Source organism: Heptranchias perlo, chromosome 2, assembly GCF_035084215.1.
Source record: "Heptranchias perlo isolate sHepPer1 chromosome 2, sHepPer1.hap1, whole genome shotgun sequence".
In the NCBI taxonomy this organism is placed as follows: Eukaryota; Metazoa; Chordata; class Chondrichthyes; order Hexanchiformes; family Hexanchidae; genus Heptranchias; species Heptranchias perlo.
The window spans coordinates 121,764,745-121,790,474 of NC_090326.1; the positions used below are offsets into that span (position 1 = coordinate 121,764,745).

The 25,730-nt window shown below is 43.4% G+C and overlaps 1 protein-coding gene across 1 annotated transcript in view; it reads left to right on the top strand.

Annotated features, from left to right (window-relative positions):
• mindy3 (MINDY lysine 48 deubiquitinase 3) overlaps nucleotides 1-25,730 on the top strand; it is a 150,167-nt gene that overhangs the window by 13,514 nt on the left and 110,923 nt on the right. Inside the window, exons 5-8 of the mRNA XM_068006718.1 lie at nucleotides 307-358; nucleotides 9,128-9,242; nucleotides 9,617-9,690; nucleotides 14,590-14,669. Coding sequence (XP_067862819.1) covers nucleotides 307-358; nucleotides 9,128-9,242; nucleotides 9,617-9,690; nucleotides 14,590-14,669 — 321 coding nt within the window. The remainder of the gene's footprint in view (nucleotides 1-306; nucleotides 359-9,127; nucleotides 9,243-9,616; nucleotides 9,691-14,589; nucleotides 14,670-25,730) is intronic.

A 25,730-nucleotide genomic window follows, 5' to 3' on the forward strand; every position in this document is an offset into this window, starting at 1 on the left:
TTAACTGAATGGCAGAATGTTTTTCAGTAGCTATTGTTAATTGTATTAGAATATTAGTTTGGTTATGTAATTCTTGAAATTTCAGTCAAGTGTGATGTTTTAAAAATGCCAGACTAACTCTGGAGATGTATTTCAATTAACAATCCTATTATATAGTTTTAAAAAGGTAGCTTAAAGAACAGCTGACAATTTACTTCTATTAACCTTTAACACTAAACGCTTTGTGACAGTAGAGCTTTGCGATGTATAATCTTCTTTGTTTTATTGCTGTCTGTGGTGCTGAAAAGTGTCTGGTTTTATGTATAGCTGCCTTGGCTGCAGAGGAGCTTGGCTCTGAGAGATTTCATACACTGATTCAGTAAGTAACTCACCGCTACTGGGACACTTAAGTCAGCATTGATTACTGTTCATTATATTAAAATGTTTTTTTTTATGTACCTCCTAGTTTTTTTTCTTTTTCTTGATCAACATCCTCCCCATCTCTCCTGAAGATGTTGACTCCTTGCTGGAGTACAGTTCCATGGGCATGAGGCGACCTCTAGTACCATGTCCAAATAGCCTTGTGCGACCCTTGACACCAGTTGGCATGCTACTCAGATGCCCATGTACACTCACTTTCAACTGGGGTCACTGCATAGCAGCAGTATGAACTATGTCCTCAACCCAGGCACACTAAGCCTAATTGCAGCACCACTCCTGCTGCCCAGATTGAGATAAACTAACTGAGCACAGACTAGGGGTCAAAACTGGGACGTTCCTTGTCTATATGGCTACGCTCATCATTGGATAAACATGCCGAACCATATATACTTCAACTTGAAGTGCATTAAGGAATCAACTGAAGTCCCCACCCAGACAAAACTTTGAATCTGGTTAATAACCCTTTGTTTAAGTTAACAATTTTTTTCATCTTTTTAAAAACTACTGGTGTGGGGAAAGGCTTAAAATGTAATTAACTAGCAATGTGTTCATATATAGTGTAATTATGTTGGAAAATTTGATTCCGAATTACATTGTTCTTTTAAAAATGTATTAAAATAAAATGAAGGTTAATTTCACATTGGTATCACTAGGTCAGAATGTCACTTTAAAATTTGAACTTCCCCAAGTTGAGATCCAGATGTTTGTAGGAGTTGAAGCTGCTGTTGAAAATGGAAAATCAATTTTAAAAACCATTATAGTGTTGCATAATGACAACAACTTAATCAACACTGTGATTTGAGGAGGCATGAAGAAAAAAACAATTTGTTCATCTGTTCAGAGAATTAATCTGTAAAATGCCAGGTTGGTGGGTGAGGAAGATTGATTCTGGGAGGGACTGAATGGGATTAAATTTCAAACTGTCTTTACCATTAAAGCTATGCCTGGTTTTGGATATTTTGAATATTCTTTGAATCAATGTCCAGAGTAGAATCATTAAATCATAGAATGGTTACAGCACAGAAGGAGACCATTGAGCCCATGCCAGCTCTTTGTAAAAGCAATCCTGTTAGTCCCATTCCCCTGCTCTTTCCCTGTAGCACTGCACATTTTTTCCTTTCAAGTATTTATCCAATTCATTTTTGGAAGCAGATTCAATCGTGGCTTTCACCACCCTTTCAGGCAGCACATTCCAGATCATAGCTACTCGATGCGTAAAAAAAAGTTTTTCCTCATGTCGCCTTTGGTTCTTTTGCCAGTCACCTTAAATCTGTGTCCTCTGGTTCTCGACCCTTCTGCCAATGGGAACAGTTTCTCTTTATTTACTTTATTTAAACCCTTCATGATTTTGGACACTTCTATCAAATTTCCTCTTAACCTTCTCTGCTGTAAGGAGAACAACCCCAGCTTCTCCAGTCTATCCACGTAACTGAAGTTCCTCATCCCTGGAACTATTCTAGTAAATCTTTTCTGCACCCTCTCTAAGGCCTTCACATCCGTCCTAAAGTGCGGTGCCCAGAACTGGACACAGTGCTCCAATTGTGGCCGAACTAGTGTTTTACGAAGGTTCATCATAACCTCCTTGCTTTTGTACTCTGTGCCCCTATTTATAAAGCCCAGGATCCCATAAGATTTTTTTAACTGCTTTCTCAACCGTCGAAGATTTGTGCACATATACCCCAGGTGTCTCTGTTCCTGCACCCACTTTAGAATTGTACCATTTAGTTTATATTGCCGCTCCTCATTCTTCCTGCCAAAATGTATCACTTCGCACTATCATCTCTGCGTTAAATTTCATCTGCCATGTGTCCACCCATTCCACCAGCCTGTCTGTCGTCTTGAAGTCTATTACTATCTTCCTCATTGTTTACTACACTTCCAAGTTTTGTCATCTGCAAATTTTGAAATTATGCCCTGTACACCCAAGTCAAAGTCATCAATATATATAACGGGTACGGTAGCATAGTGGTTATGTTACTGGGCTAGTAATCCAGAGGCCTGGACTAAAATCCAGAGTCATGAGTTCAAATCCCGCCACGGCAGCTGGCGAATTTAAATTCAATTAATTAATTAAATTCAATTAATTAAATTTTTAAAAATCTGGAATTAAAATACTAGTATCAGTAATGATGGCCATGAAACTACCGGATTGTCGTAAAAACCCATCTGGTTCACGAATGTCCTTTAGGGAAGGAAGCCTGCCGCCCTTACCCGGTCTGGCCGATATGTGACTCCAGACCCACAGCAATGTGGTTGATTCTTAATTGCCCTCTGAAATGGCCTAGCAAGCCACTCAGTTGTAAAATCTTGCTACGAAAAGTCATAATAAGAATAAAACCGGACGGACCACCCGGCATCGGACCACAAGGCACCGGACACAACAACGGCAAAACACCAAGCCCAGTCGACCCTGCAAGGTCCTCCTTACTAACATCTGGGGACTTGTGCCAAAATTGGGAGAGCTGTCCCACAGACTAGTCAAGCAACAGCCTGACACAGCCATACTCACAGAATCATATCTTTCAGCCAACGTCCCAGACTCTTCCATCACCATCCCTGGGTATGTCCTGTCCCACCGGCAGGACAGACCCACCAGAGGTGGCGGTACAGTGATATACAGTCAGGAGGGAGTGGCCCTGGGAGTCCTCAACATTGACTCTGGACCCCATGAAATCTCATGGCATCAGGTCAAACATGGGCAAGGAAACCTCCTGCTGATTACCACCTACCGTCCTCCCTCAGCTGATGAATCAGTCCTCCTCCATGTTGAACACCACTTGGAGGAAGCACTGAGGGTAGCAAGGGCACAAAATGTACTCTGGGTGGGGGACTTCAATGTCCATCACCAAGAGTGGCTCGGTAGCACCACTACTGACCGAGCTGGCCGAGTCCTGAAGGACATAGCTGCCAGACTGGGCCTGCGGCAGGTGGTGAGCGAACCAACACGAGGGAAAAACTTACTTGACCTCGTCCTCACCAATCTACCTGTCGCAAATGCATCTGTCCATGACAGTATTGGTAGGAGTGACCACCGCACAGTCCTCGTGGAGATGAAATCCCGTCTTCGCACTGAGGACACCATCCAACGTGTTGTGTGGCACTACCACCGTGCTAAATGGGATAGATTCAGAACAGATCTAGCAGCTCAAAACTGGGCATCCCTGAGGCGCTGTGGGCCATCAGCAGCAGCAGAATTGTATTCCAGCACAATCTGTAACCTCATGGCCCGGCATATTCCTCACTCTACCATTACCAACAAGCCAGGGGATCAACCCTGGTTCAATGAGGAGTGTAGAAGAGCATGCCAGGAGCAGCACCAGGCGTACCGAAAAATGAGGTGCCAACCTGGTGAAGCTACAACTCAGGACTACATGCATGCTAAACAGCGGAAGCAACATGCTATAGACAGAGCTAAGCGATTCCACAACCAACAGATCAGATCAAAGCTCTGCAGTCCTGCCACACCCAGTCGTGAATGGTGGTGGACAATTAAACAACTAACGGGAGGAGGAGGCTCTGCAAACATCCCCATTCTCAATGATGGCGGAGTCCAGCACGTGAGTGCAAAAGACAAGGCTGAAGCGTTTGCAACCATCTTCAGCCAGAAGTGCCGAGTGGATAATCCATCTCAGCCTCCTCCCGATATCCCCACCATCACGGAAGCCAGTCTTCGGCCAATTCGATTCACTCCACGTGATATCAAGAAACGGCTGAGTGCACTGGATACAGCAAAGGCTATGGGCCCCGACAACATCCCAGCTGTAGTGCTGAAGACTTGTGCTCCAGAACTAGCTGCGCCTCTAGCCAAGCTGTTCCAGTACAGCTACAACACTGGCATCCACCCGACAATGTGGAAAATTGCCCAGGTATGACTTGTCCACAAAAAGCAGGACAAATCCAATCCGGCCAATTACCGCCCCATCAGTCTACTCTCAATCATCAGCAAAGTGATGGAAGGTGTCGTCGACAGTGCTATCAAGCGGCACTTACTCACCAATAACCTGCTCACCGATGCTCAGTTTGGGTTCCGCCAGGACCACTCGGCTCCAGACCTCATTACAGCCTTGGTCCAAACATGGACAAAAGAGCTGAATTCCAGAGGTGAGGTGAGAGTGACTGCCCTTGACATCAAGGCAGCATTTGACCGAGTGTGGCACCAAGGAGCCCGAGTAAAATTGAAGTCAATGGGAATCAGGGGGAAAACTCTCCAGTGGCTGGAGTCATACCTAGCACAAAGGAAGATGGTAGTGGTTGTTGGAGGCCAAGCATCTCAGCCCCAGGGCATTGCTGCAGGAGTTCCTCAGGGCAGTGTCCTAGGCCCAACCATCTTCAGCTGCTTCATCAATGACCTTCCCTCCATCATCAGGTCAGAAATGGGGATGTTCGCTGATGACTGCACAGTGTTCAGTTCCATTTGCAACCCCTCAGATAATGAAGCAGTCCGAGCCCGCATGCAGCAAGACCTGGACAACATCCAGGCTTGGGCTGATAAGTGGCAAGTAACATTCGTGCCAGATAAGTGCCAGGCAATGACCATCTCCAACAAGAGAGAGTCTAACCATCTCCCCTTGACATTCAACGGCATTACCATCGCCGAATCCCCCACCATCAACATCCTGGGGGTCACCATTGACCAGAAACTTAACTGGACCAGCCATATAAATACTGTGGCTACGAGAGCAGGTCAGAGGCTGGGTATTCTGCGGCGAGTGACTCACCTCCTGACTCCCCAAAGCCTTTCCTCCATCTACAAGGCACAAGTCAGGAGTGTGATGGAATACTCTCCACTTGCCTGGATGAGTGCAGCTCCAACAACACTCAAGAAGCTCGACACCATCCAAGATAAAGCAGCCCGCTTGATTGGCACCCCATCCACCACCCTAAACATTCACTCCCTTCACCACCGGCGCACTGTGGCTGCAGTGTGCACCATCCACAGGATGCACTGCAGCAACTCGCCAAGGCTTCTTCGACAGCACCTCCCAAACCCGCGACCTCTACCACCTAGAAGGACAAGGGCAGCAGGCGCATGGGAACAACACCACCTGCACGTTCCCCTCCAAGTCACACACCATCCCGACTTGGAAATATATCGCCGTTCCTTCATTGTCGCTGGGTCAAAATCCTGGAACTCCCTTCCTAACAGCACTGTGGGAGAACCGTCACCACACGGACTGCAGCGGTTCAAGAAGGCGGCTCACCACCACCTTCTCAAGGGCAATTAGGGATGGGCAATAAATGCCGGCCTTGCCAGCGACACCCACATCCCGTGAACGAATAAAAAAAAAAATATCAAAGAAAGCAGTGGTCCTGGTATCGACCCCTGGGAAGCACCACTGTGTACCTTTCTCCGAAAGGTCCGAAGAACAACTGTTCACCACTACTGTTTTCTGTCACTTAGCCAATTTTGTATCGATGCTGCCGCTGCCACTGCCCCTTTTATTTTATCGGCTTCAATTTTGCTGACAAGCCTATTATGTGGCACTTGATCAAACGCCTTTTGTAAGTCCATAGACACAACGTCAACCACATTGCTCTCATCAACCCTCTTTGTTACCTCATCAAAATGCTCAATCGAGTTAGTTAAACACAATTTGCTGTTAACGGATCCGTGCTGGCTTTCCTTTATTAATCCATGCTTGTCCAAGTGACTATTAATTTTGTCCCGGATTATCGTTTCTAAAAGCTTCTCCACCAATAAGGTAAAACTGACTGGCCTGTAGTTGCCGTGTTTGTCCTTGCACCCTTTTTTTAACAAGGGTGTAACATTTGCAATTCTCCAGTCCTCTGGCACCGCCCCAATGACTAAAGAGGATTGGAAGATTATGGCCAGCACCTCTGCAATTTCCACCCTTCCTTCCCTCAGCAGCCCAGGATGCATCCCTCCTGGACCAGGTGACTTATCTACTTTAAGTACAGCCAGCCTTTCGAGTACCTCCTTTATCAATTTTTAGCCTATCCAGTATCTCACCTACCTCCTTTTACTATGACTTTGGCAGCATCTTCTTCCTTGGTAAAGATAGATGCAAAGTACTCATTTGGTACTTCAGCCATGTCCTCTGCTTCCATGAGTAGATCTCCTTTTTGGTCCCTAATCGGCCCCGCCCCTCCTCTTACTACCCGTTTACTGTTTATATGCCTATAGAAGACTTATGGATTCCCTTTTATGTTAACCGCCAGTCTATTCTCATACTCTCTCTTTGCCACTCTTATTTCCTTTATCACTTCTCCTCTGAACTTACTATATTCAGCCTGGTTCTCACTTGTATTATCAACCTGACATCTGTCATACGGCCCCTTTTTCTGCTTCATCTTAGTCTCTATCTCTTTCGTCATCCAGGGTGTTCTGACTTTGGTTGCCCTACCTTTCCCCCTCGTGGAAATGTACCTAGACTTTACCTGAACCATTTCTTTAAAGGCTGCCCATTGTTCAGTTACAGTTTTGCCTGCCAATCTTTGATTCCAATTTACCAGGGCCCAATCCGTTCTCAACCCACTGAAATTGGCCCTTCTCCTATTAAGTATTTTTACTCTTTTCCATAACTAATCTAAACCTTATGATACTGAGATCACTGTTCCCGAAATGTTCCCCCACTGCCACTTGCTCCACTTGACCCACTTCATTCCCCAGAACTTGATCCAGCAATGCCTCCTTCCTTATTGGGCTGGGAACATAATCAAGAAAGTCCTTCTGAACACAGAAGAGACTTGCAATTCACAAGAGCCATTTAAAACTTGGATTTCTTTTGAGGGAGAGAGAAAAGAATCACTTGCTCCAGCTTTTCATTTGATGGAGCTTGCAAAATGACACCATGGCAGTTTGCTTTTGCTTTTAGTTTTAAAAGTTTGCCTGTGCAGCTACATAGCTTTTAAGGATAGTATCATCTTGTCTTGCATACAGATGTTCTTAGGTTTACGTAAGCCTTTAATATACATATATAAAGGTATATTATAAATTAAATAAAACACCAACCGAGACTCACTTATGGCAAGGCCACGTGTTTACAAAAGAAACACAAACTTTTGTATGCTTTTAAAATTCTGTACTTTATCTCTTGTGTGAAATGATCAGACATGGACTATCCATTTTCCCATATCCGACTGCTTTATGGGACCCTTACCCAGAGTGAATCTGGATTGCAAGTTTCTGTCAACTTTTATTGAACATCTTGGAACAAGATGTAATCTGCGAGAGATCGTATGGTAAATCACCAAGCTAAGCCAAATAGAAGCAATTTGGAGCATTTGTCAATTTACAATCCAAACTATCGAAAAAAAACATTTTAAGTGAAGTCTTGGATTTCACTGCTGCTTGAACCAAAGGCAGCTATGAATGGACTAGAATTAATATGCAAGCAGTAGTTGTTAAATTTGCCCTTTTAAATAACCTGCCTTCAGCCCAGCTGTGGGGTCAATTGCTTACTTTACAGCTGAAACTGATCTTAAAGGAATACTCCAGGGAAGGATTAAAAATCACATTTGTGTGCCTCAAGCCTATCAATATTGTCCTTTGCCATTAGCTTTTGTAATTTTCCTTTTCAATGTCAGGTGCATCAGCACCTCTGTCATTAAGCTGCTATCTTTTCCAAAAGCTGAAGGCCAATTCCCTGCTCCCCTGACTTTTAATGTCAATTCAATGCTGTAGTAAAGGGAGGCCTTATATTAATGTGTAGTCCTCCCAGCACTTAGTATAATGAGACAAAAGTATAATGGGACTATCCGCTGGGAACATATTGTGCAGAATTGCCATATCATTCTGAATCACTTTTGAACACCACACAGCACTCTAAAAGTTAACAGGGGAATGCTCTAGCAGCATGGATGTACAGGGGGCAGTTATTGGAGTGGAGAAAAAACCTGAATTACAAAAATGATATGCTTGTATGTTTTACATAAGTAACCTGCATCGATTTACAGCCTCGCAAATGTTTTTGTGAGCCTTCCCCAGAGTGTTTAAGAGCATAATTTTCAGATAATTTAACAATACAGATGTTGAAATGAATCCATTCTTCAAGTGCAACCATTTATCACAATGTAGCTTTATTTTATTTCAAGTTCTTTCTGATTTTTCCTATTTTAAAAATTAAGCAATATTCTTCCAATCTTTAATGATTTGAGATTAAGGAACTCCAGCCCAAGGTTAGTGAGAGTGACTAATTTATAATGGCTCAAATCACCAATTATCTAAAAAGGACTATGGCAATTAAATCCTTTATACCTTAGATTGACTGTTACTTGTTTTTACTTCTAACCATTTGTTATTTTCACAGATTTTCAGTTTTGTCAGGAACTAGCTTGTTGACCCTCTCTTTATCTGATGCCCCACCCTCCCCACATAATCAGTTTTGTGTTTCCCCCAAATATAAATATTTAACATACTAGGAGCTTTTACGGCTACAATAATTTGAGATAGAATTATAAAATATTTATGGTGGAAGCAGCATGTTTTGATATTTGTTTTAATATATTTTGATATAATTTTAATATAATTCAACATTTCTTTTTGAAGCATGTAATAAAAGATGGGTGCAATTAAACTAAGAAATATTCAGTGACCTCCGTTGCATCTTGCTTGTTCACGGCACAAGTATTCAAGTTACTTCTAGTTGTACGGAAGTTCTTCTTTTAAGAGACACATATTTAAAGTATGAACTACATTTTTAAGAATTGTAAGTTTTTAACATTCTTCAACTCAATTAATTTTCAGAAAACGTACATTTGCAAATGTGACTGAGCTGAAAGAGGCAGTTTTGGATCAGTATCCAACCTGGAAGAATCGGTTTGGAGTCCTGCTTTTTCTTTACTCTGTCATTTTAACAAAGGTTGGTCTACTCCACAGTATTGTAATTCCTGACCTTAGTCCACACCAACACCAACTAAAAAAATTGTTGAATTATGATGCCAAGGCAAATCTTGCTTGTAACGGATAAGTATTTAAAAATATGCCTAACCTCATGTCTGAAAGCTAAACATTGACTAGATGTCTTATTTTCTAATTTGTGTTAAATATTTTTCAAATATTTGATTAGAGTTGGCACACCATTTGCTGCCTTCACTACCATCACTGTTGGAAGAGTGCCTATTTATTTAGAAGTTGTGTGAGCAAGGCAGATTCATTTTATAAATCTTTGTTTTGCCACTTGTATTACTGTATTCTTTGCATTTTCTAATTGAATTAAATGCTTTCCTTTTCTAGGGTATTGCAAACATTAGAAATGAAATTGAAGATACAGCTGAACCTTTAATTGACCCTGTATATGGTCATGGAAGGTAATTTCTCATCTGTTCATAAAATGTAATTAGTTTTTCACCTGATATCAATTTGTAATTTTAATGTAAATTGACGTGAAATAATTTATTGAAAGAAGAGGGCCTTGTAATCTTCTTGTTTGAAGTGGCGAAGCTTATATAAGCAGGGCTAATGTTGGTCCTTTTGAGCAATAGCATGACATTAGACCTTATTGCACCCTATCAAGAAAGCTGTCACTCTGCATGAGTTACTTTATTTTTTTCTCTGCTCTCTCAAAGGTACTGAGTAACACAGGGACACTGCTCCAACAGCTTGCCTAAGTCTCAATTCTTTGTCAGCTCTAACTAAGCATGGAAAGGATCTTATCTGCACAGGAGTAACTGGATAATGTTCAGTTTTTTCCTCCTTTCTCCCCCCACAAAACAAGTTCACAGCTGAGGCTAGTTATAAAATCCTTGCTACCACTGTGACTGAGATCAGCTAATTGAGCTGAAGCCAGAGATTGAACTTTCCTGGTCTGTTTGGCTCCGTGTTATGCTGGACGATATTGTGACTCTAAGCTTTACCTCTTAATTCAAGTTTCTCTTTGAGGATATGATCCAAAATTACGTAAGACAGTTGCATCCCAATTTGAATCACAATTTCTCTATTACTACTGCATCCTCTGGGGCATTGCTCACCTTTCTGGTTGTGTGTGTCTCCTCTTCTGCTCTGTTAATGTTATTTTCTTATTGTCTGTCTGTCTGTCTCTCTGCCATTTTGCTTTTGTCTATCTTTGCCTTTAGTGATTCTTTCTCATCAATGTTTTTGCTCTTTCTATTCTGTTTTGATTGTGCCATTTACGTTCGGCTTCTCTTGTTCTCTTCTTTAGTCGTTGACAGGTATGGATGATGGCTAAGGAAGGGACTGGGAAAGGGCTGCAAAGAGGTTTTGGAAAACTGATTTGTTCATGGTGCAGGTGTAAGGGATAGTGGTCGAAGCACCTTGCTGTCCATCTACCTAAGTCTTAAACCTTGCTTCTGCCTTCCCCCTTCGCCTGGCCATCTACCCTCCCACCCTGTGTCCTATTGTTTCTTTCCTTCCCCTCCGCCATCTGTCTTTCTGTCCCCTCCCTTTCTTCCTTCATCTCCTCAGTTTTTTTATTCTCGATGTGGGCGACAGTGGCAAGGCTGCATTATTGCCCATCCCTAGTTACCATGTACAGGTGACAGTGGGCCTTCTCCTTAAACTACTGCAATCCTTGTGATAGTGCTCCCACAATGACATTAGGTAGGGAATTCCAGAAGGTTGACCGAAAAACAATGAGGGCATGGCAATATATGTCCATGTCAGCATATTGAGACACTTGGGAGGGAACTTGTAGATGATGGTCTTCCCATTACATTGCTGCTCTTGTTTTTGTAACCATGTTGGTGATATGGCTGGTGCATTTAAGCTTCTGGACACTGAACCCCCCTCCCACCCCAGGTTGTTGATGTTGGGGGACTTAGTGATGCTGGTACCGCTGAAGGTCGGGGAAGATGGCTGGGCTTTCTCTTGTTCGAGATTATCATTACCCGACATTTATGTCACACAAACGTTATCTTCCACTTGTCAGCTCAAACTTGGATGCTGTCCTGTGTTACAGAGGCATAGGCTTCTTCGTTATTAGAGAAGTTGAGAATGGAGCTGAACACGGGTGTCAGCAAATAGCGCCAATCCTGATCTTTATGATGGAGGGAAGGTCATTGTTGAAACAACTGGAGAAGGCTGGCCTGAGGGCACTTCCCTGAGGAACTCTAGCAATAGCCTGGGGTTACAATGCTTTCTTGGCTGGTTAAATTTATCTTGTTTTTTGTGTATAGGACTGTGGATGCTGGCTGGTTCTATGTTTACTTTTTAAACATTCTTGAAGTTTGGTCAGTGATTGTTTGCAATGACAGGTTTGTTTTTGGACTCCTTTGTCTAGTCACTTACCCACAAATAATATGTATAAAATTCTTGATCGGTGTCCAGGAGAACTTTTTTAGCCAGTACGTGACAAGCCCAACAAGAGGGGATGCAATTCTAGATTTAGTCCTGGGAAATGAAGATGGGCAAGTGGGTGAAGTGACAGTGGGTGACCATATTTGGGATAGTGACCACAATTCAGTTAGTTTTAGCATTATTATGGAAAAGGACAGAGTTAAATCAGGAGTAAACGTTTTAAATTGGGGGAAGGCAAATTTTACAGAACGAAGAGGTGATTTTGAAGAAGTGGACTGGACACAACTACTTGAGGAGAAATCAGTGGCAAGCCAGTGGGAGGCATGAAAAAGTGAAATTCTACAGGTACAATGCAGACAAGTCCCCTCAAAGAAAAAGGGTGGCACTGCCAAATTTAGAGCCCCCTTGTTGTCTAGAAGTATACGGGGCAAGATAAAGCATAAAAAGAAAGCTTATGACTGTCACAGAAAACTAAATACTGCAGAAAGCCTAGAGGAGTATAGAAGGTACAGGGATGACGTAAAAAAGGAAATGAGGAAAGCAAAAGAGTGGGCATGAGAAAATATTAGCTGGTAAGATTAAAGAAAACGCAAAGATGTTTTATCGGTACATTAAGAACAAGAGGATAAGCCAAGGAAAAGGTGGGATCTATCAGGGATGATAAGGGTAACTTGTGTGTAGAAGCAGAGGATGTGGGTAGGGTTTTAAATGAATATTTTGTCTCCGTATTCACAAAGGAAAGGGATGATCCGGACGTAGTAGATAAAGAGGAGAGGTGTGAAATATTGGATAAGGTAAACATAAAGAGAGAGGAAGTACTAGAGGGACTGGAATCCTTGACAGTTGATAAGTCACCAGGGCCGGATGGATTGTTTCCTAGGCTATTGAAGGAAGCCAGGGAGGAAATAGTGGATGTATCTAGTGAGGATCATTTTCCAATCCTCACGAGATACAGGGGAGATACCGGAGGACTGGAAGACTGCAAATGTAGTACCATTGTTTAAAAAGGGTACGAGGGAAAGGCCGAACAATTATAGGCTGGTCAGTCTTACCTCGGTGGTGGGCAAACTATTAGAATCAATACTGAGAGATAGGATAAACCATCACTTGGAAAGGCATGGTTTAATCAGGGATAATCAGCATGGATTTGTTCAGGGAAGGTCATGCATTACAAATCTGAATTCTTTGAGGAAGTGACAAGGAGGATTGATGAGGGTAGTGCAGTGGATGTTGTCTACATGGATTTTAGTAAGGCATTTGACAAGGTCCTACATGGCAGACTGGTCAGAAAGGTAAAATCCCATGGGATACAGGAAAATGTGGCGAACTGGATCCAAAATTGGCTAAGTTACAGGAAACAAAGGGTAAAAGTCGAAGGATGTCTTTGCGAATGGAAATCTGTTTCCAGTGGTGTGCCACGGGGCTCAGCGTTGGGTCCCTTGCTGTTTGTGGTATATATTAATGATTTGGACTTGAATGTAGGGGGCATGATTGGCAAATTTGCAGATGACACAAAAATTGGCCGTGTAGTTGATAGTGAAGAGGATAGCTGTAGACTCCAAGAAGATATCAATGGGTTGGTGGAGTGGGCGGAAAAGTGGCGGAGAAGTGTGAGGTAATGCACTTAGGGAGGGTAAACAGTAAAAGGGAATACGCAGTAAACGGGAATATATTGAGAGGGGTAGAGGAAGTGAGAGACCTTGTGCACAGGTCCCTGAAGGTGGCAGTACAGGTAGATAAGGTTGTGAAGAAGGCATACGGAATGCTCTCTGTTATTAGCCGAGGTATAGAATACAAAAGCAGGGATGTAATGATGGAACTGTATAAAACGCTGGTAAGGCCACAGCTGGAGTATTGTGCGCAGTTCTGGTCACCACATTTCAGGAAGGACGTAATTGCTCTGGAGAGAGTGCAGGGAAGATTTACAAGAATGTTGCCAGGGCTTGAAAATTGCAGCTACGAGGAGAGATTGGATAGGCTGGGGTTGTTTTCCTTGGAGCAGAAGAGGCTGAGGGGAGACTTGATTGAGGTGCACAAAATTGAGGGGCCTAGATAGAGTAGACAGGAAGTACCTGTTTCCCCTAGCGGAGAGTTCAAGAACTAGAGGACATAGATTTAAGCTGATTGGCAGAAGGATTAGAAGGGACTCGGGGAACAGCTTTTTTACCCAGAGGGTGGTGGGTGTATGGAATTCGCTGCCCAAATTGGTGGTAGAGGCAGGGACCCTCAACTCTCTTTTTAAAAAAAAAAGTACCTGGACCTGCACCTAAATTGCTGTAAGCTGCAGGGCTACGGACTGGGTGCTGGAAGGTGGGATTAGAATGGGCACCTGGTTGTTCTTCGAGCTGGTGGGCCGAATGGCCCCCTTCTGTGCTGTATCTTTTCTATGGTTCTGCTTGCACAGTAGCTTGTTGCCTCCAGTACATAAGCCAGAATTTTACCTAATTGATAAAAGGATCGTTTTTATTTTACTGATTTTTGCTTATCCTAACAGCTAATTAAGATTGGTTAGGTTAAGGGCTTAATTGAGGAAGTCAAGGTGTTTAATTTCCTGTGTAGTACATTGATTAATGCAGTCATGGAAAAATGCAGTCATTGTCCCATTTGGGCTAATCAGGATGCTACTAGAGAAAGTTTAGAAATGGTATGTGTCTGACTGTGCTAAAACAGTTAAAATAGTCTGAAGTTCAGCAAGCATTCTGCTATGTTTTTATTGCATTCTTATTTGCCCAACAGTTGCGTCCAAGTTCTTAATTTTTCACCTTCACAAGATTTGCACTTTGGTGTATACATCTCTCCACTCTTTCGTCTGGTTTTTGAGTATATTCTCAAACTGCCACTATCATTTGTAAGGGATTTTGGGGGAGGGATGGCTGTGGTGAAACAGGGAAAATTAATGTTTGATTTTTATTATTTTCCTTTTGGAATCCTGAATTGAATACCTTCTCTTCCAGCCAAAGCCTAATCAATTTACTGCTGACCGGATATGCAGTCCTGAATGTATGGGATGGAGACAGAGAGTGTTCTGGAATGAGTAAGTCTGTATATTTGTAAAAAGTACATTGCTTCAGAGGATTCTCATCATAGAACTCGTTTAAAAACTCAGCTGCAGTTAAATTTAATGTGTTCTATTGGTTCACTCTATCTATGATATTTATATTTGTTTTAAACAATGAATACTAACTACACCATTGGCAGTACTAGCTTGGAAACATTTCTGAGCCGGTCATAATAGAACTGAATCAACGTGTGCAGTTTATATTTAGGTTAGTTACAGTTCTGATTTTAATTTAGCTCCTTTCCCAAGCTGGTGTAGGCACCGGTGGCTTGAACAGAAATCAGTGCAGATGAATAAACAAATATCAGCTTGCATTTATATAGTGCCTTTAATGCAAAGAGCATCTCAACATACTTCACAGATAAGTGTAAAGAAAGCAGATGCTGAGCTCAGAAGGGATGGGTTAGGAGGGGTAACCAAAAACTCGTTCAGGGATTGGGCTTTGACAAGACTTTTAAATGTGACGATGGAAATTAAGAGGCGTGGGAGATCGCGAGGCAGAGTTTTTTAGGGCAGGATTCCAGAGGACTTGGGTGGTTGGAGGCTCTGATGCCAATGGTGGGGGTTTTGGAGTGGGTGCATAAAAGGTGAGAGTCAAAATACAGTAATATTTGGGGGTGAGGTTTAGGCTGGAGGAGATTGCAATGGTTGGGATAGGGCAAGGCCATGAATAGATTTAAAGGCAGGGCTTTTGAGTTTAATGTTTGGTATGGGGAGCCAGTGTCGTCAATGAGGACAGGGATGATGTGCAATTGGGACTTAATGAGGCACAGGTCCTATGCATCAGAGATTAATGGAAGGTGGAGAAAAGGAGGCTAGCAAGGAGAGAATTGGAGTTGTTGAGACTGGAGATTACAGTGGTGTATGAGGAGATTCAGTCGTTGAGCTGGAAGTGACTCGGCCAATACTGACTGGTGAGAAGTCTTAGTGTTGAGGTCATCAGGAAGATGGTGGAAAGATAGAGCTGGGTATCATAGATATATTTGTGGAAGCTGATCCCATACCTTCTGTTGATGTCACTGAGAGGAGGGAGTCAAGGATAGATTGTTGGGAGGGGGACTCCAGATGTAACCATATGGGGGAAGGAAAAGAAGCCATTGCTGAAATGCACTGGCTGCCTTTAGATAAATAGAAATGGAAACATATGAGGGCAGTCCCATGGAGCTGGATGATGGAGGAGAATGGCATATTCAACCATCTCATATGCTGTGGAGAGACCATTGTCATTGTCATAGACAATGTTGTTTGTGATGTTGGTTAGGGTTATTCAGTGTGAAGTGCAAAAGTCAGACTGGAGGGATTTGAACATGCATGCTGGAGAGATTGGCTGGGAGGTAGTGACATGCTCAAAGACCTTAGATAGGAAATAGAGTGGCAATTGGTGAAGACAGAAGGATCGAGGTCAAAACCAAACAGATATTAGATATTTCTATGATTTAACAGTTAGCTAACAAAATAATTGACATGGACTTAAATCTATACCAGGTAAATTATGGAACTGGTTATTGGGAACAATCTTGAGGCTTACCTGTGTGATCTAGTAAACAGCAGCCAGCTTGAGGAAAATCCTCCCTGACCAACTGCATTGCCTTTTTTTGAGGAGGTAGCTTTCAAAGAGGACTGTGGAAAGCATTATGATGTGGTCTACTTGGACTTTCAAAAAGCTTTTGACAAAATTCCACACAAGACTATGAACTAAGCTTGAAGCACTGGGAATTCAAGGTAAAAATTAGGAAATAGATAAGAAATGGGCTGAACAATAGGAAGCAACAAGAGTGGAGTGCCTTAGGGATCAGTGTTACGATCCTTATTGTTTCTAATTTACATTCATGATTTAGATTCAGAAGCTCAATGCAAATTTAAAACGATCCAATCTGCAGTGAGGTGGACTGTCAAATCTGTAGAGACAGTCAAACTCAAACAAAATACATTATATAAAATATGTAAGTGGGGCCAATTAATGGTAGATGAAACCTAATACATAAAAGTTTAGCATAATTTATTTGTATCACTGGTTAGGCCTCAGCTGGAATATTGTGTCCAATTCTGGATACCACACTTTAGGAAGGATGTCAAGGCCTTAGAGAGGGTGTAGAGAAGATTTATTAGAATAGAGATGAGGAACATCAGTTATGTGGAGAGACTAGAGAAGCTGGGATTGTTCTCCTTGGAGCAGAGAAGGTTAAGGGGAGATTTAATTGAGGTGTTCAAAATTGAGTAAATAAGGAGAAACTGTTTCCACTGGTGGAGGGGTCAGTAACCAGAGAACATCGATTTACGGAAATTGTCAAAAGAACCAGAGGGGAGATAAGAATTTTTTTCACACAGCGGGTGATTATGATTTGGAATGCATTGCCTGAAAGTGTGGTGGAAGCAGATTCAGTCATAACTTTCAATAGGGAATTGGATAAATACTTGAAAAGGAAAAATTTGAGGGCTGTGGGGGAAGAGCAGGGGAGTAGGACTAATTGGATAGCTCTTTCAAAGAGCAGGCACAGGCATGATGGGCCAAATGGCTGCCTTCTGTGCTGTATGATTCTATGAAGTATAAAATATTACACACAGAAAAAATGTGCAGCATACTGCGTTAGTGTTGAAATAGCTGTGGGTGAAGCTGCAAGAAATCTTGGGATATTCTAAACGTGGTGCTTAACATATCTAGTTCTGTGGAGCAGTAATCAACAGAGCAAATAGAATATACAACTATATAGCCAAAACAAAGTATAATTTCATGCTAAAATTATGCAGTGCCCTGGTCAGACTCCAGTTTGATTAACTAATTTTGGTCACTGATACTCGAGGGAGACGTTTTGACCCCTGGAGGCAGCCACAAAGCTGGCCCCTAGTGTTGGAAGTCTGAGTTATGAGGAAGGACTGTAAAAACTTGGATTATCAAGGCTTAAAAGAAAGTGGCTAAGAAGAGATTTCATTAAAGTATACAAGATTGTAAATTGTACAGATGTAAAGAAATGAATATAGATCATTACTTCACACTAAACTGTGACAGTAGGATAGCAAGGCACAAGTTGAAACTAGCGAATATTCCAACTAATGTCAGGAAGTTTCTTCCCTTAATTAAGAGGGAATGACTATTCAATAGATTTTCTGGAAGTGTGGTGCAATGACATAATTAAAGAATCAATTGAATGCTGTGTTGGTGGCCTGTAGCTTCTTTCTGAATGGGTGAGCTGAATGTCAGCCTTCACCTGTATCTTTGTGATCCTGAGCCTCTTCTGAACATAAGTAGTCCCGAGTGGACAGTTGAACAGTGCAATAAAGAACAAAGATCCAAACTATTCAAGGATGTATTTATCCTGTGAGTCACTGTGTCACACAAATCCGGAAGGATGCAGGTTCGATCCTTGTCTGTACTGAGTTTGCTAATCTCTACCGTTGGCCCCTGGATTGTGGGGGGGTGGAATTGGTCGGGATCTTGCCCCCAATGGCTATCCCATGACTTCCAGGAGGAAGTGAGTATGTGTGAATTTCAAGTGAGGAAAGAATTGGGCTCGAGCCCTATGTCTCACTGCACAGGGATCTGGCCAGCACTCACTTTTGAGGTTCACAAATGAATTTTAGCCACTTGGAAGGTGGTGATAGAGTGCGTGGTCCTGTGGAAATCCCTTCTTCCTGGAACACAGCACCTTTGGAGAGAAGGAAATTGGCAAGGGGGAGGGAACCTCAATAATTGAAAATATTATGGAAATATTTTCATTTTTTTCAAATTAATGACCTATCATCAGAACTGAAAGAAGTTTTTAAGCAAATACAGAGCTGGGAAGGGGGAGGAAAGAACAAAAGGGAAGGTCTGTGATAGGGCAGAGGGCAGGAATGATTAAATGACAAAAGGGATGATGGTACAAGGCATGGAGGGTGATAATGGGACAAGTAAAGAAACAGAAGATGGGTCTAGAGGAGCCTGTAAATGGCAACAGCAGAACCATTACCAGCACCTGCTGTTCAAAAAAATGGGAGCAGTGGTTATGATAAGTTATTGAAATCAGTGTTGAGCCTGGAAGGTTGTAAAGTGCCCAGTTGAAAGATGACGTGCTGTTCCTCGAGCTTCTGTTGAGCTTCATTGGAACAGTGTAAGAGGCCGACGTCAGAGTGGGAGTGGGTCGGGGAATTGAAATGGCAAGCGACCGGCAGGTCAGGGTCACACTTGCGGACTGAGCAGAGGTGTTGAGCAAAACGATCATGCAATCTGCGTTTGGTCTCCCCAATGTAGAGGAGATCGCATCATGAGCAGCGAATACAGTATATTACATTGAAAGAAGTACAAGTAAATGGCTTTTTCACCTGGAAGGAGTGTTTGGGGCCCTGGACGCGGGGAAGGGAGGAGGTGAAGGAGCAGATGTTGCATCTCCTGCACTCGCACGGGAAGGTGCAGTGGGAAGAGGAGTGGACCAGGGTGTCGTGGAGGTAACGGTCCCTTCGGAATGATGGGAGGGGAGGGGAAGATGTGTTTGGAGGTGGCGGAAATGGCGAAGGATGATGCGTTGAATGTGGAAGGTGAGGACAAGGGGACCCTATCGTGGCTCTTGGAGAGAGGGAAAGGAGTGAGGGCAGAAGTGCGGGAAATGGGACGGACACTGTCGAGGGGCCTATCAATCACAGTGGAAGGGACTCCTTGGTTGAGGGAAAAAGGAAGACCTATTGGAAGCACTGGTGTGGAAGGTGGCATCGTCAGGACAGGAGCGACGGAAATGGAGTAACTGGGAGAAGGGAATAGAGTCCTTACAGGAAGCGGGATGGGAGGAAGTGTAATTAAGATAGCTGTGGGAGTCGGTGGGCTTCTGGTAGATATTGGTTGACAGCTGATCCCCAGAAATGGAGATAGAGAAGTCGGGGAAGGGAAGGGAAGAGTCGGAGATGGACCATATGAAAGCGAGGGAGTGTGGAAATTGGAAGCAGACTTGATGAAATTTTCCAGTTTGGGACAAGAGCAGGAAATGGGACTGTGCTGAGAAGAGAGGTGAGGGAGGGGACCTGAATAGGATTGGAACAAAGAATGTTCCACGTATCACACAAAAAGGCAAGCATAGCTAGGACCCATACAGGTTCGTATAGTGAATGGAGTCAAAGGAAAAGTTGTTCAGTGCATGAACAAGTTCAGCCTGGCGGAGGAGGGAGGTGGTGGTTGGGGCTGGTTGGGCCTCAGTTAAAAGAAGAAGCAGAAGGCTTCCGATATGTCTTCCTTTTTCCTCAATTGAGGATTCCCCTCCATTGCAGTTGTCCGGGCCCCCGACTGTGCCTGTCCCATTTCATAGAATCATAGAAGTTACAACATGGAAACAGGCCCTTCGGCCCAACATGTCCATGTCGCCCAGTTTATACCACTAAGCTAGTCCCAATTGCCTGCACTTGGCCCATATCCCTCGATACCCATCTTACCCATGTAACTGTCCAAATGCTTTTTAAAAGACAAAATTGTACCCGCCTCTACTACTGCCTCTGGCAGCTCGTTCCAGACACTCACCACCCTTTGAGTGAAAAAATTGCCCCTCTGGACCCTTTTGTATCTCTCCCCTCTCACCTTAAATCTGTGCCCCCTCGTTATAGACTCCCCTACCTTTGGGAAAATATTTTGACTATCGACCTTATCTATGCCCCTCATTATTTTATAGACTTCTATAAGATCTCCCCTTAACCTCCTACTCTCCAGGGAAAAAAGTCCCAGTCTGTCTAACCTCTCCCTGTAAGTCAAACCATCAAGTCCCGGTAGCATCCTCGTAAATCTTTTCTGCACTCTTTCTAGTTTAATAATATCCTTTCTATAATAGGGTGACCAGAACTGTACACAGTATTCCAAGTGTGGCCTCACCAATGCCCTGTACAACTTCAACAAGACATCCCAACTCCTGCATTCAATGTTCTGACCAATGAAACCAAGCATGCTGAATGCCTTCTTCACCACCCTATCCACCTGTGACTCCACTTTCAAGGAGCTATGAATCTGTACTCCCAGATCTCTTTGTTCTATAACTCTCCCCAACGCCCTACCATTAACGGAGTAGGTCCTGGCCCGATTCGATCTACCAAAATGCAGCACCTCACATTTATCTAAATTAAACTCCATCTGCCATTCATCGGCCCACTGGCCCAATTTATCAAGATCCCGTTGCAATCCTAGATAACCTTCTTCACTGTCCACAATGCCACCAATCTTGGTGTCATCTGCAAACTTACTAACCATGCCTCCTAAATTCTCATCCAAATCATTAATATAAATAACAAATAACAGCGGACCCAGCACCGATCCCTGAGGCACACCGCTGGACACAGGCATCCAGTTTGAAAAACAACCCTCTACAACCACCCTCTGTCTTCTGTCGTCAAGCCAATTTTGTATCCAATTGGCTACCTCACCTTGGATCCCATGAGATTTAACCTTATGTAACAACCTACCTTGCGGTACCTTGTCAAATGCTTTGCTGAAGTCCATGTAGACCACGTCTACTGCACAGCCCTCATCTATCTTCTTGGTTACCCCTTCAAAAAACTCAATCAAATTCGTGAGACATGATTTTCCTCTCACAAAACCATGCTGACTGTTCCTAATTAGTCCCTGCCTCTCCAAATGCCTGTAGATCCTGTCCCTCAGAATACCCTCTAACAACTTACCCACTACAGATGTCAGGCTCACTGGTCTGTAGTTCCCAGGCTTTTCCCTGCCGCCCTTCTTAAACAAAGGCACAACATTTGCTACCCTCCAATCTTCAGGCACCTCACCTGTAGCGGTGGATGATTCAAATATCTCTGCTAGGGGACCCGCAATTTCCTCCCTAACCTCCCATAACGTCCTGGGATACATTTCATCAGGTCCCGGAGATTTATCTACCTTGATGCGCGTTAAGACTTCCAGCACCTCCCTCTCTGTAATATGTACACTCCTCAAGACATCACTATTTATTTTCCCAAGTTCCCTAACATCCATGCCTTTCTCAACCGTAAATACCGATCTGAAATATTCATTCAGGATCTCACCCATCTCTTGTGGTTCCGCACATAGATGCCCTCACCCCTTCCCCACCCTCCCAGAACCACGAACCCTTGTCCTCCCGTCCACCCCACCAACTTCCACATTCAATGTATCCTCCTCTGTCATTTCCGCCACCTCCAGTGATGCCACCGCCAAACACATCTTCCCCTCCCCTTTCAGCATTACAAAGGGACCGTTCCCACCCCTACACCCTGGTCCACTCTTCCATCACTCACTCTCCTTCCCATGGCACTTTCCCATGCAAGCGCAGGAGATGCAACATCTGCCCTTTCACCTCCTCCCTTCCCACCGTCCAGGGCGCCCAAACACTCCTTCCAGGTGAAACAGCGATTTACTTGTTGTACTTTCAATTTTGCATACTGTATTCAGTGCTCACGATGCGGTCTCCTCTACATTGGAGAGACCAAACGCAGATTGGGTGATAGCTTTGCTCAACTCCTCCGCTCAGTCCACAAGTGTAACCTGACCTTGTTATCACTTGCAATTTTAATTCTCCCACCCACTCCTACTCAGACCTCTGTCTTCAGCCTCTTGCACTATTCCAATGAAGCTCGAGGAACAACACCTCATCTTTTGATTAGGCATTTTACAACCTTCTGGACTGAACATTGATTTCAATAAGTTCAGATCACAATCACTGCTCCCATTTTGTCAGACAGCAGGTGCTGGTAATGGTTCTGCTGTTGCCATTTACAGCTCCTCTGGACCCATCTTTTGTTTCTTTGCTTGTCCTATTACCACCTTCCTTGCCTTGCACCATCATCCCTTTTGTCAATTAATCACTCCTGCCCTCCACCCTATCACATTTTTGTTCTTTTATTCCCCCCCTTTCTCCTTTCCCCCACTCCCATTTCCATGGCTCTGTACTTGCTTAAAAACTGTTAAATCTTCAACTTCTTCCAGATCTGACGAAAGGTCATCGACCTGAAATGTTAACTGTTTCTTTCTCCACAGATGCTGTCTGACTTGCTGAGCATTTCCAGCATTTTCTGTTTGTATTCAAGATGTCTACATGTTGGTTAATGCAAAATAAAATTAAAATCTTGTAAAATGATTTAAATGGATACTGGCTGTATGGGTAATTCCATTATATGGTATAGTGTGACAGAGTTGTACGTAGCAAGAATGTCCCATTCTAATCCCACCTTCCAGCACCCGGTCTGTAGCCCTGCAGCTTACAGCACTTCAGGTGCAGGTCCAGATACTTTTTAAACGAGTTGAGGGTCCCACCAATTTGGGCAGTGAATTTCATACATCCTCCACCCTCTGGGTAAAAAAGTTTTTCCTCGTGTCCCCTCTAATCCTTCCACCAATCCGCTCAAATCTATGTCCTCTAGTTCTTGAACTCTCCGCTAGGGGAAACAGGTACTTCCTGTCTACTCTATCTAGGCTCCTCATAATTTTGTACACCTCAATCAAGTCTCCCCTCAGCCTCCTCTGCTCCAAGGAAAACAGCCCTAGCCTATCCAATCTCCTCGTAGCTGCAATTTTCAAGCCCTGGCAACATTCTTGTAAATCTTCCCTGCACACTCTCCACAGCAATTACGTCCTTCCTGTAATGTGGTGACCAGAACTGTGCACAACACTCCAGCTGTGGCCTTACCAGCATTTTATACAGTTACATCATTATATCCCTGCTTTTGTGTTCCATACCTCGGCTAATAACAGAGAGCATTCCGTATGCCGCCTTCACAACCTTATCTACCTGTACTGCCACCTTCAGGGACCTGTGCACATGACCTCCAAGGTCTTTCACTTCCTCTACCCCTCTCAATATATTTCCGTTTCCTGCGTATTCCCTTTTACTGTTTGCCCTCCCTAAGTGCATTATCTCACACTTCTCCGGGTTGAACTCCATTTGCCACTTTTACGCCCACTCCACCAACCCATTGATATCTTCTTAGTGAAGAGGATAGCTGTGGACTCCATCAACTACACGGCCAATTTTTGTGGTGTCTGCAAATTTGCCAATCGGGCCCCCTACATTCAAGTCCAAATCATTAATATATACCACAAACAGCAAGGGACCCAACACTGAGCTCTGTGGCACACCACTTGAAACGGATTTCCATTCGCAAAGACATCCATCGACTTTTACCCTTCGTTTCCTGTTACTGAGCCAATTTTGGATCCAATTTGCCACATTTCCCTGTATCCCATGGGCTTTTACCTTTCTGACCAGTCTGCCATGTGGGACCTTGTCAAATGCCTTACTAAAATCCATGTAGACAACATCCACTGCACTACCCTCATCAATCCTCCTTGTCACTTCCTCAAAGAATTCAGATTTGTAATGCATGACCTTCCCTGAACACGTTACCCCACCAGCGAACAAATGTTATCTGTTTTTAATATAATGGGTCATTTGCTGGCTCTCTCTGCCTTCCGGATGTTTCTGCCTCTCTCTGTGTTTTTTTTCTCTTTTTTTTCCCTGTTTGTTTTTTTGTTGAATGTGTATTCGGGGGTTCTGCAGGTGACACCTCTCTGTCTGAACACGGTGATTGCCTTGGCAACGGGCAGTTGCAGGGGCAGTCTGTAAACACCATGTATTGTTCTATATGTATAAATGCGTAGGCTTCAAGGAGCTCTTGAAACATTTGCCTGAGGAAGGAGAAAATCTCCGAAAGCTTGTAAATTTAAAATAAAATTGCTGGACTATAACTTGGTGTTGTAAAATTGTTTACAATTCCCTGAACAAATCCATGCTGACTATCCCCGATTAAACTATACCTTTCCAAGTAATGGTTTATCCTATCTCTCAGTATTGATTCTAATAGTTTGCCCACCACCGAGGTAAGACTGACCAGCCTATAATTGTTCGGCCTTTCCCTCGTACCCTTTTTAAATGGTACTACATTTGCAGTCTTCCATTCCTCCGGTATCTCCCCTGTATCTCGTGAGGATTGGAAAATGATCCTCGCTAGATACATCCACTATTTCCTCCCTGGCTTCCTTCAATAGCCTAGGAAACAATCCATCCGGCCCTGGTGACTTATCAACTGTCAAGGATTCCAGTCCCTCTAGTACTTCCTCTCTCTTTATGTTTACCTTATCCAATATTTCACACCTCTCCTCTTTATCTACTACGTCCGGATCATCCCTTTCCTTTGTAAATACGGAGACAAAATATTCATTTAAAACCCGACCCACTCCTCTGCTTCTACACACAAGTTACCCTTATCATCCCTGATAGTTCCCACCTTTTCCTTAGCTTATCCTCTTGTTCTTAATGTGCCGATAAAACATCTTTGCGTTTTCTTTAATCTTACCAGCTAATATTTTTTCATGCCCCCTCTTTGCTTTCCTTATTTCCTTTTTTACGTCATCCCTGTACTTTCTATACTCCTCTAGGTTTTCTGCAGTATTTAGTTTTCTGTGACAGTCATAAGCTTTCTTTTTATGCTTTATCTTGCCCTGTATACTTCTAGACAACCAGGAGGCTCTAAATTTGGCAGTGCCACCATTTTTCTTTGAGGGGACTTGTCTGCATTGTACCTGTAGAATTTCACTTTTTCGTGCCTCCCACTGGCTTGCCACTGATTTCTCTTCAAGTAGTTGTGTCCAGTCCACCTCTGCCAAATCACCTCTTCGTTCTGTAAAATTTGCCTTCCCCCAATTTAAAACATTTATTCCTGATTTAACTGTCCTTTTCCATAATAATGCTAAAACTAACTGAATTGTGGTCACTATCCCCAATATGGTCACCCACTGTCACTTCACCCACTTGCCCATTTTCATTTCCCAGGACTAAATCTAGAATTGCATCCCCTCTTGTTGGGCTTGTCACGTACTGGCTAAACAAGTTCTCCTGGACACCGATCAAGAATTTTGCGCCCTCTGCCCCTCACACTGTTTGAATCCCAGTTGATGTTAGGGTAGTTGAAGTCCCCTACTATTATTGCCCTCTTATTTTTGCACTCAGAAATTTGCCTCCATATTTGTTCTTCTATCTCCCTTTCGTTATTCGGGGGTCTATAGTATGCTCCTAGTAGTGTGACTGCCCCTTTTTTATTTCTTAGCCCAACCCATATGGC